The following is a 15,520-nucleotide window of genomic DNA, read 5'->3' on the forward strand; positions in this document are numbered from 1 at the left end:
ACAGTAAGTCTGGACGGTCTGGTAGTGCCCACGGTTGGCCGACCGTGAGATGCCACAGATCCGGGTACCACGACCTCCTCGGCCAGCCTGGGGCGACGAGTATGACGCGGCCGCAATCGGATCTGATCTTGCGTAACACTCTGGGCAAGAGTGCCAGAGGTGGAAACACATAAGGGAGCCGGAACTGCGACCAATCTTGCACTAAGGCGTCTGCCGCCAGAGCTCTTTGATCGCGAGACCGCGCTATGAAGGTCGGGACCTTGTTGTTGTGCCGAGACGCCATTAGGTCGACGTCCGGCACCCCCCAGCGGCGGCAGATTTCCTGAAACACGTCCGGGTGAAGGGACCATTCCCCTGCGTCCATGCCCTGGCGACTGAGGAAGTCTGCTTCCCAGTTTTCTACGCCCGGGATGTGAACTGCTGATATGGTGGATGTTCTTTCCTCCACCCACATCAGAATCCGCCTGACTTCCTGGAAGGCTTGCCGACTGCGTGTCCCTCCTTGGTGGTTGATGTATGCCACCGCTGTGGAGTTGTCCGACTGAATTCGGATCTGCTTTCCTTCCAGCCACTGCTGGAAGGCTAATAGGGCAAGATACACTGCCCTGATTTCCAGAACATTGATCTGAAGGGTGGACTCCTGCTGAGTCCACGTCCCTTGAGCCCTGTGGTGGAGAAAAACTGCTCCCCACCCTGACAGACTCGCGTCTGTCGTGACCACTGCCCAGGATGGGGGCATGAATGATCTTCCCTGTGATAATGAGGTGGGGAGAAGCCACCATTGCAGAGAGTCCTTGGCCGTCTGAGAAAGGGAGACTTTCCTGTCTAGGGAAGTTGTCTTCCCGTCCCATTGGCGGAGAATGTCCCATTGAAGTGGGCGCAGATGAAACTGCGCGAACGGGACTGCCTCCATTGCTGCCACCATCTTCCCTAGGAAGTGCATGAGGCGCCTTAAGGGGTGCGACTGACCCTGAAGGAGAGACTGCACCCCTGTCTGTAGTGACCGCTGCTTGTCCAGCGGAAGCTTCACTATCGCTGAGAGAGTATGAAACTCCATGCCAAGATACGTTAGTGATTGAGTCGGTGCCAGGTTTGACTTTGAAAAGTTGATGATCCACCCGAAAGTCTGGAGAGTCTCCAGCGCAACATTCAGGCTGTGTTGGCATGCCTCTTGAGAGGGTGCTTTGACAAGTAGATCGTCTAAGTAAGGGATCACCGAATGTCCCTGAGAATGCAAGACTGCTACCACTGCCGCCATGACCTTGGTGAAAACCCGTGGGGCTGTCGCCAGACCAAATGGGAGAGCTACGAACTGGAGATGGTCGTCTCCTATCACGAAACGTAGAAAACGTTGGTGCTCTGTAGCAATCGGCACGTGGAGATAAGCATCTTTGATGTCTATTGATGCAAGGAAATCTCCTTGAGACATTGAGGCAATGACGGAGCGGAGGGATTCCATCCGGAACCGCCTGGCGTTCACATGCTTGTTGAGCAGCTTTAGGTCCAGAACAGGACGAAACGAGCCGTCCTTTTTTGGAACCACAAAGAGATTGGAGTAAAAACCTTGCCCTTGTTCCTGCAGAGGAACAGGGATCACCACTCCTTCTGCTTTTAGTGAGCACACCGCCTGCAGAAGGGCATCTGCTCGGTCGGGATGTGGGGAGGTTCTGAAGAACCGAGGCGGAGGACGAGAACTGAATTCTATCCTGTACCCGTGAGACAAAATGTCTGTTACCCACCGGTCTTTGACCTGTGGCAGCCAAATGTCGCAAAAGCGGGAGAGCCTGCCACCGACCGAGGATGCGGAGGGATGAGGCCGAAAGTCATGAGGCAGCCGCCTTGGAAGCGGTTCCTCCGGTTGCTTTCTTGGGGCGTGAGTGAGCCCGCCAGGAATCTGAGCTCCTTTGCTCCTTCTGAGTCCCTTTGGACGAGGAGAATTGGGTCTTGCCGGAGCCTCGAAAGGACCGAAACCTCGACTGCCACTTCCTCTGTTGAGGTTTGCTTGATCTGGGCTGGGGTAAGGAGGAGTCTTTACCCTTGGATTGCTTAATGATTTCAGCCAATTGTTCACCAAACAGTCTATCTACAGATAGTGGCAAGCTGGTTAAACATTTTTTGGAAGCAGAATCCGCTTTCCATTCCTTTAACCACAAGGCTCTGCGCAAGACCACAGAGTTGGCAGACGCCATTGAGGTACGGCTTGTAGAGTCCAGGACAGCGTTGATAGCGTAAGTCGCAAACGCAGACATTTGCGAGGTTAGGGACGCTACTCGCGGCACTGCTGGACGTATGATAGAGTCCACCTGTGCCAGACCAGCTGAAATAGCTTGGAGTGCCCACACGGCCGCGAATGCTGGAGCAAACGACGCGCCGATAGCTTCATAGACAGACTTTAACCAAAGGTCCATCTGTCTGTCATTGGCATCTTTAAGTGAAGCCCCATCCTCCACTGCAACTATGGATCTAGCCGCAAGCCTGGAGATTGGGGGGTCCACCTTTGGACACTGGGTCCAGCGTTTGACCACGTCAGGGGGAAAGGGATAACGTGTATCCTTAAGACGTTTGGAGAAACGCTTGTCCAGGTAAGCATGGTGTTTCTGGACTGATTCTCTGAAGTCAGCGTGGTCCAGAAAAATACTCAGTTTACGCTTGGGATACCTGAAATGGAACTTCTCCTGCTGTGCAGCTGCCTCCTCTGCAGAAGGGGCAGGGGGAGAAATTTCCAATAGACTATTGATGGCCCCTATAAGGTCATTTACCATGGCGTCACCATCAGGAGTATCCAGATTGAGAGCGGTTTCAGGATTAGACTCCTGATCACCCTCCTCTGTCTCATCATGTAGAGACTCTTCTCGCTGAGACCCTGATCCGCGTGATGACGTGGAGGGTCTCTCCCAGCGAGCACGCTTAGGCTGCCTGGGACTGTCATCTGAATCAGAGCCGTCAGGCTGAGATGCCTGGGACCCCCTTGAAGCACGGATTAACTCCAACTGAGGGGGACCGGGGAACGTTGCCGCAGCAGTGTCCATGGTCTGAGTAACTGGCCTGGCCTGCAAGGTCTCTAGGATCTTTGTCATAGTGACAGACATCTTGTCAGCAAAAACTGCAAACTCTGTCCCCGTCACCGGGACAGGGTTCACCGGCGACTCTGCCTGGGCCACTACCACCATAGACTCCGGCTGACGAAGTGGCACAGGGACCGAACATTGCACACAATGGGGGTCATTGTAACCTGCCGGTAGATCAGCCCCACAAGCGGCACAAGCAGCGCTTACAGCCTGTGTCTTGGCACCCTTGCGTTTTGCGGATGACATGTTGTCGTCTCCTCAGAGCAAGATAGGGTATACAGCCAAGAAGCGACCTTACAGTGCAATATATATATACATATATATATGGTATAGAGAAAAAAAGGTACACCAAAATAACACTGTGGCACTAGTGGGGCCAGCACTAAAGTGCTGCTTACCGCCCGCTTAACGCGGGTGTGTGGTCGCCAGAAATCCCTTGTCTGGGTCTCCCAGAGCCTGTGTCCGTTCTCCAGCCAGACTGCATGTAGGAATGGCTGCCGGCGTCCTATGGAGAGGGGCGGGCCCTGGGCGTGTGCAGACAAAGAGCGGGAAACCTGCGTCCCACTGTGCTCAGTGAGAGGGCTGGAGCATGTAAATAAGACTCCAGCCCTCGGCGCTGATTAATCGTACAGCGTCTCTCCCTTGCCCTGATTGACAGGGTGGGGGCGGGAACGAAGCGGAGCTAGGCCGCAGAAGCCGGGGACTAAATTTATAAGCGACGCCGTCGTAAAAGCACGGTCGGCGCTAAGTCCCCGGCGCACTACAAGTCGCAGCCGCGCCGCCGCTCCAGGGGCGGCCGGCGCGGCAGTCCCCAACACATAAAGTCACTCAGAAAAACTGTAGTGACTGTAACCCCAGCGCGCAGCGCTACTGTCCCCGGCGCACTAGCACACCCAGCAAGTCTGGAATGTGCGCGGCCTGTTTGGGACACAGAGTACCTGAATGTCGCAGGGCCTTGTCCCTGAACGGTACCCAGCTCCGTATCCAGCAGGTTCCATGGGTCTGTGGATGGAGCCCGGCCTCAGGGCTTGGGGGCCGGTAAGATCCCACTTCCTCAGAGCCCCTCAGGGGGATGGGGAACAAAAACAGCATGTGGGCTCCAGCCTCCGTACCCACAATGGGTACCTCAACCTTAACAAACACCGCCGACAAAGTGGGGTGAGAAGGGAGCATGCTGGGGGCCCTAGTATGGGCCCTCTTTTCTTCCATCCGACATAGTCAGCAGCTGCTGCTGACTAAACAGTGGAGCTATGCGTGGATGTCTGACCTCCTTCGCACAAAGCAGAAAACTGGTGAGCCAGTGATCCCACTGGGGGTGTATAGCCAGAAGGGGAGGGGCCTTACACTTTTTAGTGTAATGCTTTGTGTGGCCTCCGGAGGCAGTACTATACACCCAATCGTCTGGGTCTCCCAATGGAGCGCCGAAGAAATATCCATATAGTGCAATACAACAATTCAAAACATATATCCCCCTTATTATTGAACTCCTATGTGTTTCCCCTATTTAGGAGCAAGAACAAATGTCAGTAAGGCATAGTACGGAAGTATATCCCTGAACAGTCCAGTAGTCAAGGGTCCTACAGTCAAGATCCCTAAAGGCAGCACTTTACCCTAAGTTAGTTGGTTCTGTATTGAGATATAGTTCTGTATATACTGCCACTTCCTATATTAGTGAGGAGGTTGTCAACCCTCTACCCCTAATCGACCCGACGCGTTTCCCCTTCCAACAGAAGGTTCCTCAGGGGTCATCAAAAAGTAGTATAGAGAAATAATACACTACCACGCACAAGTAGCGGGCAGAGCGGTGGCTGAGGAGAGCGGAGGGATGGGGTGTCATCTGAGACGGTAACGGTGGGGGGGAGGGGCGGCGGTAGCAGTAGCGGGGGCAGAGCGGAGGGATGGGGTGTCAGCGGAGACTGTAACGGGGGGAGGGGAGGCGGCCCGTACTTACATATCCCGGCGGTTGACAGGGGTATAGTGGAGCAAACACAATACGCTGTGAGCTCCACAATGATGGCGCTGATCTCCTCCCTCTACTGTGATCTGGACAGCCCAGGGGGCGCGTCCAGATCGCAGCAGACGCCCACTGTAACGTAAATGATGGGGTCGGATCCCGACCACTGTTCTCTATGCACAGGGGCTGCCATAAAGAAGTAACTGTCGTTACACACACAGCAAATCCAACATGGCCTCCAGTAAAATTAGAATTACATAAAAACTAAATAAGCTGCGATTTTCATTTTGTATTAAAAATATTTGATTTCATAATCACTATTTTTAATACAAAAATAAAAAAACGCGATACATTCCCTTTAAAGGGAACCGGTCATGTCCGATAACACTATTAACCAGCACATAATAGTATTGAAGGGAACCGGTCACCAGATTTTTACCTATTAAACTAAAAGAATCCCCTTCTGCAGCTCCTGGGCTGCTTTCTATGAAGGTGCACCTTGGCCATGACTCCCCTTCCAGACCCCAAAAATGACTTTATAAAACTTGGCCGTTGGGTATGCTAATTACCTGTGTGGGCCAGATGGGCGGGCTCATTTTCTGTTTCTGTCCCCCCTCCTGCCGCTGATCACCATCCTCCTTTCTTGATTGATGTGATGACGCCTCAGTCATCATCCTCATTGCATTTTCAAATCTCACGTCTCTGCAGTTAGAACAGCTCGCGCAGGCGCAGTTCGTTCTGCCATATCGTGGGCAGAGCAGAAAACACAGCTGCCCTCGATCGCGCCGGTGAGCTAAATACACAGGCGTGAGATTATGGGCGGGTACGAGAATGGCGCTGGTGAGGTCATGCACAGCGCTGAGCATAATCTCTGCGCCTGCGCGAGCCGACCTAACTGCAGAGGCGCGAGTTTTGAAAATGCGATGATGACGACAGAGGCGTCATCCCGTCAATCAAGAAAGGAGGACAGCGATCAGCAGCAAGAGGGGGGACAGGAGCAGAAAATGAGCCCAACCATCTGGCCCACACAGGTAATTAGCATACCTAACAGCCAAGTTTTATAAAGTTATTTTTGGGGTCTGGAAGGGGAGTCAGGGCCAAGGTGCACCTTCATAAAAAGCAGCCCAGGAGCTGCAGAAGGGGATTCATTTAGTTTAATAGGGAAAAATCTGGTGACAGGTTCCCTTTAACATCATTATGGAGCTGCCTGGCCACAGTACTGAAAGAGGGGCACTTATTGCTCCAGGGAGACGTCGACTCTTCGTCATATAGCTGGAGTTATACCTGGAGCAATTAGTCACATCACAGAGCGGCGGCTATATGCACACTCTGCACTGACTGACAGTTGGCTCTGCACCGGGCGTTGGGGTTTCGGTTCAAATCCCATCTGCAAGAAGTTTGTATGTTCCCTTGTTTATGTGGGTGTTTCCTCCGGTTTTTAATGCCTAAAGTGCTGTGGGACATGATGGCAGAATAAGTAAAATAAATATTACACTTCTACTTACACTGTGGTTTACAAAGTGCGAGACATTCCCATATCGAGCAGCATCGACTGTGAACTCATCTGATTCATAGTCCAAGTCAAAGAGGTAAGTGATTCCTGTACTATCATACTGCTGACCTCTTCTCTCGGCCTCTTCACTTGTTATTACCTGAAAAAAAAAAAATGGGGGAAAAAAGTAAATCAGTGAGTGACAAAATGATTGGGCTTTTTGTGTTTTTCTTCTTCACTGCCATTAACAGCTTTCCTAAATGACACAGGAAAATGTTAAAATCATTGGAGTTTGAATATTAGACTAGTGGATTGATTTAAAAAGAGAAATTGTTAAAGCTGCAGAAGTGATCATTAAACAGGTTGTGACAAATAACCATGATAACCATCATCTATAGAGAATAACGCATTCTGGTCAATAAATATTGCAACGAAAACTAATTAAAAGCTCATAATATACACGTGATGGATACCTTTGCATACAATGTATTAAGCAGCATCTTAAAAGGGTAGTTAAAGTTAAATTGCTTTAATCATAGAAAAAAATAATTGCAAACTTTCTTTTTATCTGCTGTCATTTTCCTGCAATGAGAGCTTTTATCTTTCCTAGTTTACAGCAGGTTTCCATGGAGGTTGGCTTCTAGTGCCTTCCCAGACACTAACCAAGTGTCCGCAATATTAACATTTCAGTAGAGTGGTTAACCCCTTCACGACCAAGGATGTACTGGTACGTCCTTGGCTGTGTCTGTCCAGATACCACAGGCTCGCACGGCAAGCCCACGGTTATCTCAGCTCATGTCTGCTGATCTGATCAGCAGATATGTGAGGCTAAAGCTGGTGTCACACATAACGACGACGACGTCGCTGCTACGTCACCATTTTCTGTGACGTTGCAGCGACGTCCCGTCGCTGTCGCTGTGTGTGACATCCAGCAACGACCTGGCCCCTGCTGTGAGGTCGCCGGTCGTTGCTGAATGTCCAGCTTCATTTTTTGGTCGTCACTCTCCCGCTGTGACACACACATCGCTGTGTGTGACAGCGAGAGAGCGACGAAATGAAGCGATCAGGAGCCGGCACTGGCAGCTGCGGTAAGCTGTAACCAGCGTAAACATCGGGTAACCAAGGGAAGACCTTTCCCTGGTTACCCGATGTTTACGCTGGTTACCAGCCTCCGCTCTTGCTGCCAGCGCCGGCTCCTGCACTGTGACATGTGGCTGCAGTATGCATCGGGTAATTAACCCGATGTATACTGTAGCAAGGAGAGCAAGGAGCCAGCGCTAAGCAGTGTGCGCGGCTCCCTGCTCTCTGCACTGTGACATGTAGCTGCAGCACACATCGGGTTAATTAACCCGATGTGTGCTGCAGGAGAGCAAGGAGCCAGCGCTAAGCGCGGCTCCCTGCTCTCTGCACATGTAGCACAGCGACCTTATGATCGCTGCTTCTGCTGTGTTTGACAGCTAAGCAGCGATCATAACAGCGACTTACAAGGTCGCTGTTACGTCACCGAAAATGGTGACGTAACAGCGACGTCGTTGTCGCTGTCGTTTAGTGTGACACCAGCTTAACACATGCCTTTTAACTCATAAGATTGTGCTGTCAAACTCAGACAGTGGGATCTTAAGTGGTCTGGCAGGGATCATGGCGTTCCCTGCCGCCATTGGGGTGTCAATGGGTTGCCATGGCAGCATGGGGTCAGATGATGACTCCTGTCGCTGCTATGACGTGTTTAATGTGAATGCCAGCAGAGCAGCATTTCTCCTTATAAGTATTGCTCTGATAAGAAGTGATTAGACACTGTACGCAATCGTAAAATGAATAAAAAAAATTAAAGAAAAAAAATATATATATATATATAAAATAAAAACCTAAAAGTTCAAATCAGCCCCCTTTTTTGCCTCATTGTAAATAAAAAACACACATATTTGGTATCGCCGAGTTCAGAAATGCCTAATTAATCAAAATATAAAATCAATTAATCTGATCGGTATACGGCGTAGCAAGAGAAAAAAAAATCCACACAGCAAAATTATGTTTTTTGGTCGCCGTAACATTGCATTAAAATGCAATCACAGGCGATCAAAACATTGCATCTACCCAAAAATGGTGCAATTAAAAACGCCAGCTCAAAATGCAAAAAATAAGACGTCACTGAGCCCCATATCCCGAAAAATTAGAACTCTATGAGTCTCGGAAAATGGCGAAAAAACCGCTATTTTTTTGACAAAATTTCTGGCTTTTTTCTCACCACTTAGATAAAATTAAAACTATACATGTTTTGTATCCATGAACTCATACCGACCTGGAAAATCATAATGCCCTGTCAGTTTTTCCATATAGTGAACATGGTAAATTAAACTCCCAAAAAACATTGTGCAATTGCAATTACATTGCATTTGGATTCCCCCGTTTTCCAGAACAATATGTTGCAAGAATGAATGGTGGCGTTCAAAAATACAACTTGTCCCACAAAAAAAGAAGTCCTCATATGGTTTTATTGACGGAAAATGTGAAGCTATTGGGAAATGATCCATTGTTTAAAATCAGGATTTTTCTGTTAGAATTTGTTTTTCATCTCAATCTTTATTAACAAACAAAATCTGTCATTTTCACACTGTCCAAAGTGACTTTTTTAGCCTCATACTTTGTTTCCAGGACGTTTTCAAGGGTCCATATTATCAGTGGCAGGATTACACTGACAGTACCCCTGTTATACACAGCTAACAGGGTCCACCATTCACAATAGGTGATGCTAGAGCTGCTCACCCCTCCTTTCACAATTAACTTTGCACAGGCTCATTGAATGCTTCACTACAAAAGATGCAGACAGCGTCTGACCATTGTTTTGTACATGTGACTAGTGAAACCACAGAAAGCTAAAGTGGTTTTCCATTACTTTTTCACCCCCTTGCCATATATCATAGCTCTTCAAAATAATACCTTTTGTAATATACTTGTATTAGATGTATAGCTTCTATGAGTGCATCTCAGCAGGGATGACATAGTACTGGATTGGTATGTAGATTCTTCTTCCTCCTCTTATATTCGATACTTCCTTTTGCAGAACAGAAAACCGACCAAATGAAAGGAATTTGCTACTGGACTCCTGATGGTGGATGTAGATGTTTTGGAGTGAATGACAGCTGCCTGAGCAGAAGTCCTGAAGACACAATTAGTCTGCCTCACAAAAGCGGAGCTGACCATTTCAGCAGTAAAAGTAGGGGCCAACACCTTTGCTAGTGAAGTGATATGAACTGCATTTCAAAAGGAAAGGGTTTAGGTAATCCACTCACAGACATGGACAGAGGAAAAGCACCACTATTTGCATAACAATCAGCTGCAGGGCTGTACTGGCCATCTGGCAATTGAAAGATGGGCTGTTACCTACCCTTGGCTGCACTTACACTTGGTATCTCACTATATCTTTTGCAATACAGGGTGGAGAATTTAGGGGGTGTGCCAAGTGCTGGCTCATAGGCTACTGCAATGCATGATGGAACTTGTAGAAATACAGTACAGTAAACCTGGGGAGAGGTGGTTATCAATGTAAACATCAGAGCTGCAGCTTGCAGACCCCAGGTGATGCTATCTGCATGATAAAAGGTTTATATTACTATAATAAGAGTATATTTATGAGTATAATAAAGAGTGCATTTAGCGGCACATAACAGCACGATTGATGAATAAAAAATTACAATTAGGGTTAAGGATAATGCCTTTAAGTTTGCCATACACATTAGATGGCTGTCAGCCGTCTCTCCCATACACAGGGGCTCTCGCCGCTCAACCGTGTGGTTCTGTGCTCTCTATAAGAAAGCATCCAACAGACATGTGTTAGGGGCTTGTCTATAGAAGAACAAAGTGATCAACGGCCCAAAATTGGACTTGCATACATCACACTGTTAAACATTTTTTTAATAAATACCTGGAAAAAAATAACATTTAAAAAGCAGCTCATTTTCTGATGATAGCTTCCCCTAATAAGTTCCCAATCGTGCCTAGAGGCTTTTGGAGCAGTAATAAGAGGCTAGGCACAAAAGAGTTTTCTGTAGAAGCCATGTTAACGTTACAAATTCTATCAATATTTTTCAGACTACAAGAAGCACTATTTGGGAGGAAAGTGGGAGGTACGTCTTATAGTCCAGACGTAGCCCTGGCTCGCTGTGGAGGTGTAGCAGCAGAGCAGTGTCACAGGGGGCTGGAGCAGGGTCGCTCCTCCATGAACAGAGAAAAAACGGATACTCGTGATTCTGAGGAGCTTTATAAATGTGGACTGTGGTGATTTTGGGGTTCCCTGATGATTAGAGGAGTTTCCGTACTTAAAGCCAGTAATAATGGTGGTTAATTCTGTTGTTGGAGTGGTTTACATTTATACTGGTGAAATATTACAGTATGTTATTAAATATTTTGTTCCCCTATTTTGCACCTCTAAAACCTAAGTGTGTCTTATGATCTGATGCATCTAAGGCTTTGTGCACGCGGTGCGTTTTTGCTTGCAGATTTTTACAAATCTGCAAGTATATCCTTATGCCAGCAAAGTCTATCAGAATCCTGAAGTGTGTGCACACATTCAGGATTATTTCCGTGCATATTGGTTGCAGAAAAAAAATCTGCAGCATGTCAATTCTTTCTGCGTTTTTGACTTTCTTTTCAACATCGAAAACAATAAAAACAAGTTTTTTGCAGCTGTGTTTTTCCTGCAAAAAATGTCTGAAAAATACGGTACATAGGTGATGATATTATAGGTTCAGGTTCCCTCAACGAATGCAGTGAGAAAAGAGAGAAAAAAAAAAAAAAAAGCACCTACTCATTTGAAATCACTGCATCCATAAATGTTTGATCAAAATATAGTGTGTCCACCCATATCCTGTCCACCGCCATTAACTTGAGAACGGCGGCAGCTATAGGCATAGAAGTGGTGTCTAGGTATAGTAAATCAATGCGCTACGCAATGAAACCACCTATAGCGCCACCTTGTGGAAAACAACGGAGTTAGCATTTTTATCTCGAAAACGTAACGAGATAGAGAAAAAAAAGTGAATTACAAAGTTGTAGGGCATCATCAATTCAATACGAATCGACACCTTGCATACAGAAATGATATGATTAGAACGTGTAAAACTCACAAGGTTGCAGACTTGAAGCGATACCTCATGTGCCACAGTCGGTTATATGATCATTGCACCCCTCAATGAATTCATGGAGTGGTGTAAGCTTGTAAAATGAAAGTGGTATCTGTTGAAATGGCACGATAGGGGCTCTTCCAGTGGGTCATGGCACCAGCAAATCATAACAGCAAAGTCTGCTTTATGTTATGGCGCTCCTTTCCTTCTGAGCTTTCCACTGTGCCCGAAGAGTATTTCCTGATTACATTTGGGTATTGGAGCACTCAGGAGAAATTACACTGTGAAGTCCACATTTTCCTATTAGCCCTTGTACAAATTAAAAACATGGCGCTAAATCAACATTTTAGAAGTAAAACTTGAATTCTTTCTTCACTGCCCAATGTTGTAAGATTCTGAGAGGCACATAAGTATGTGTGTCAACATGCTTACTGCACCCCTACATGAATTCATTTAGGGGTGTAGTTTGCAATGTGGGGTCAATTATTTGGGGGAGGTTTTGCTGGCCTGGCCCTCAGAGGCTTTGCCAATTGGACATGGCAGCCCAAACCATTCCACCAAAATCTGAGCGGAGTGAGGAGCTTCTCTACTGACCTTTGCACTATACCTCAGTTTTCAACCACAAATTGGGTATTTGTGTATGCACAAGAAATTGTGTAAAATAGTATGATTAATTTTCTCCTATTACCCTTTTGAAAATTAAAAACTTTGGGCAAAAGCAAAATTTTAGTGGAATTTATTTCCATTTAATCAGACCAATATTATACAGTTCAGTGCACAGTGCTCAGTCCCGCGAGAGTGGCACGGCCCATGCGCGAGACCTCGGGAGCACTGGGCGACGTCCTCAGTTATGGAAATGAGCGATGGGGGACGGCGAAAGCGACAGGAGGGCGACTAACGGACGCAAGACAGCCCACCCCCGTGTACATAAAAAAAAGATTTGCATAGGAAAAAGGTAAGACTTTATACAGCATTTATTTTGGTCTCAAAGGGGGCACAATAACAACAGGAACCTTGCTAGAAATGCAGCCAGGAGCTGCAGAGGGGGAATCTTAGGTTTATTGCAAAAATTCTGCTGACAGGTTCCCTTTAGGCCTTGTGCGCACTAGGCATTTTTGCCGCGTTTTTAGCGGCGTTTTTGTGCTGAAAACGCAGTGACATTGCTTCCCCAGCAATGTCTATGGGTTTTCATAAGTGCTGTCCGCACACAGCGTTTTTTTGTAGCTGCGTTTTTGTGGTGACCACAAAAATGCAGCATGTCAATTATTTCTGCGTTCTTCACCCATTGAGTTCAATGAGATGTTCAACAACACAATGAAAAACGCATATAGCCGCGTTTCTATGACTAAAAACGCAGCTATAAACGCAATGGGTGGGTACTACAGTGACGTGTACAGGAAGAGGATTCCTTCTGTTGGTAAACACAGAAGCATGAATCCTCCCGGTACCGTCACCTCTGCGTCCACCTCCCGTCCTGGGCATGTATGCTGCCGTGCGGCGCCATGTCTGGGCGGGAGGTGGAGGCAGCGGCGAAAACAAAAGTGAACAGTAGAAAAAAAAAAAATGTCATATATACTCACCTGTCTGCAGGGTCCCGGTGCCATGCCCGCTCCCAGCCCCTGTCTCGGTACCGCCGCTCTGGCTGTGTGCAGTCTCCCCGGGGAAGGACCTTGCTTGCAGGACCTGGCGGTGGATCACCTGATGCAGTCACCTGACGCATCAGCTGATCGTAGTCTCGCCGGCTTTTTCGCGCCCGGCCGGCTATCAGCTGATCCTGCCGTCAGGGGACTTCATCAGCTGATTACCGGCAGCTCCTGCAGCGATCGGACAGGATCAGACTCCTGTCCAATCGATCGCTGCAGGAGCTGCCGGTAATCCGCACAGCACATAAGTGGAGTATTTTTTTTTTTTTTTCTACTGATGCATCAGCTGATTGTATAATCGGCTTTTATACAATCAGCTGCTGTGTGATGTGATTCACATAGTTTAACCTGACACATCATCTGATCGCTTTGCCTTCCAGCAAACCGATCAGATGATATTGGATCCGGATTGGACGGCGAGGGACCCTTGACCCAGGATTACTGCGGAGGGGGGTTCTTTATTTCAATAAAGATGGAGTCACTAATTGTGTTGTGTTTTATTTCTAATAAAAATATTTTTCTGTGTGTTTTTTTTTTTTTATCATTACTAGAAATTCATGGTGGCCATGTCTAATATTGGCGTGACACCATGAATTTCGGGCTTAGGGCCAGCTGATAATATACAGCTAGCCCTAACTCCATTATTACCCAGCTAGCCACCCGGCATCAGGGCAGCTGGAAGAGTTGGATACAGCGCCAGAAGATGGCGCTTCTATGAAAGCGCCATTTTCTGGGGTGGCTGCGGACTGCAATTCGCAGTGGGGGTGCCCAGAAATCTTGGGCACCCTGCACTGTGGATTCCAATCCCCAGCTGCCTAGTTGTACCCGGCTGGACTCAAAAATTAGGCGAAGCCCACATCATTTTTTTTTTTTTTTTTAATTATTTCATGAAATTCATGAAATTATTAAAAAAAAAGGGCTTCTCTATATTTTTGGTTCCCAGCCGGGTACAAATAGGCAGCTGGGGGTTGGGTGCAGCCCGTACCTGCCTGCTGTACCTGGCTAGCATACAAAAATATGGCGAAGCCCATGTAATTTTTTTTTCTTTTTGGGCAAAAAACTGCATACAGTCCTGGATGGAGGATGCTGAGCCTTGTAGTTCTGCAGCTGCTGTCTGCTCTCCTGCATACACTAGTGAATGGAGGATGCTGAGCCTTGTAGTTTTGCAGCTGTCTGCTCTCCTGCATACAATGAACATTTTGAAGAAGGAAATTACATCAGACTTTTTTTTTTTCTTCATTAACAATCTTTAATGGCATTGTGCACTGATTAAAAACGCAGTGCGCAAAAACGCAGCAAAAAACGCACCAAATTGCGGCAAAAACGCATGCGTTTTTTGTCGCGTTTTTTTTAGCCGCGGGTGCGTTTTTTGAGACAAAAACGCACATAAAAACGCAGCGTGAAAAAAACGCCTAGTGCGCACATACCCTTAAACTCAACAGAAATTGCACCAGAAATTGTAAGGTCCATTTTCTTTCTGTTAACCATGTGAAACTGAAAAAATTGGGGTTGAAGCAACATTTTTGTAAGAACAATGTATTTTTCATTTTCAAGACACAAATGTTATAAAATTCTGTGACGTTCCTGTGGGTTTAAGGTGCTCACCACACTTCTAAATAAATTCCTTAGGGTACTTTCATACAGGGTGGATTTGATTTAAATCTAACTGATTTAAATCACGATTTAAATCACTAGTCAGTAAGGCTTGATTTAAATCAGTGATTTAAATCAAAGTTTCTACCTAAACTAGTTCTTGCTACTTTAACATGCAAGTAGATGAAGATTTTTAGAATCACTTTGCACGCATGCCTGCCTTACCGATAGGCGAAGGAGCTTCATTAAAATATTCCCAAACTGGGTCTCTTTTTCGGCCTGCTGCCATTATAAGGAAAGAATGTAATAAACCTCAGATCGTACACACAAACAGATCCAGACTTGTCTGTCTGTGGCTATGCTGCAGTATTGTGCTCAAAGTTTCACTTTCATTTTCTTGTCTGCTTGCCCTTCCTCCTCCTCACACTTAGATTCACATTCTTCTTGTGTTGTGCAGATCTATTCCACTCCAAACAATCAGAAACATATTGTCTAACTTCTTGGACTTGGCACTGAAGGGGTTGATTCTGTCTTCATAGGTTTGTAGAACAATAGGATTAAGGTCTTTTTCTCAACTCTGTTCATGTTGTAATATTTTTGCCGTGAAGAAGAGGCTGGGACCTCTGCGGAGTCAAATTCAGTTTTGAGAA

At 46.9% G+C, this 15,520-nt stretch overlaps 1 protein-coding gene across 2 annotated transcripts in view; it reads right to left on the reverse strand.

Annotated features, from left to right (window-relative positions):
• SUV39H2 (SUV39H2 histone lysine methyltransferase) overlaps window positions 1-15,520 on the reverse strand; it is a 90,433-nt gene that overhangs the window by 22,147 nt on the left and 52,766 nt on the right. For both annotated transcript variants that reach the window (XM_075345241.1, XM_075345242.1), the window contains exon 4: window positions 6,528-6,674. In XM_075345241.1, coding sequence (XP_075201356.1) covers window positions 6,528-6,674 — 147 coding nt within the window. The remainder of the gene's footprint in view (window positions 1-6,527; window positions 6,675-15,520) is intronic.

The sequence above is a fragment of the Anomaloglossus baeobatrachus genome, chromosome 4, assembly GCF_048569485.1.
Source record: "Anomaloglossus baeobatrachus isolate aAnoBae1 chromosome 4, aAnoBae1.hap1, whole genome shotgun sequence".
In the NCBI taxonomy this organism is placed as follows: Eukaryota; Metazoa; Chordata; class Amphibia; order Anura; family Aromobatidae; genus Anomaloglossus; species Anomaloglossus baeobatrachus.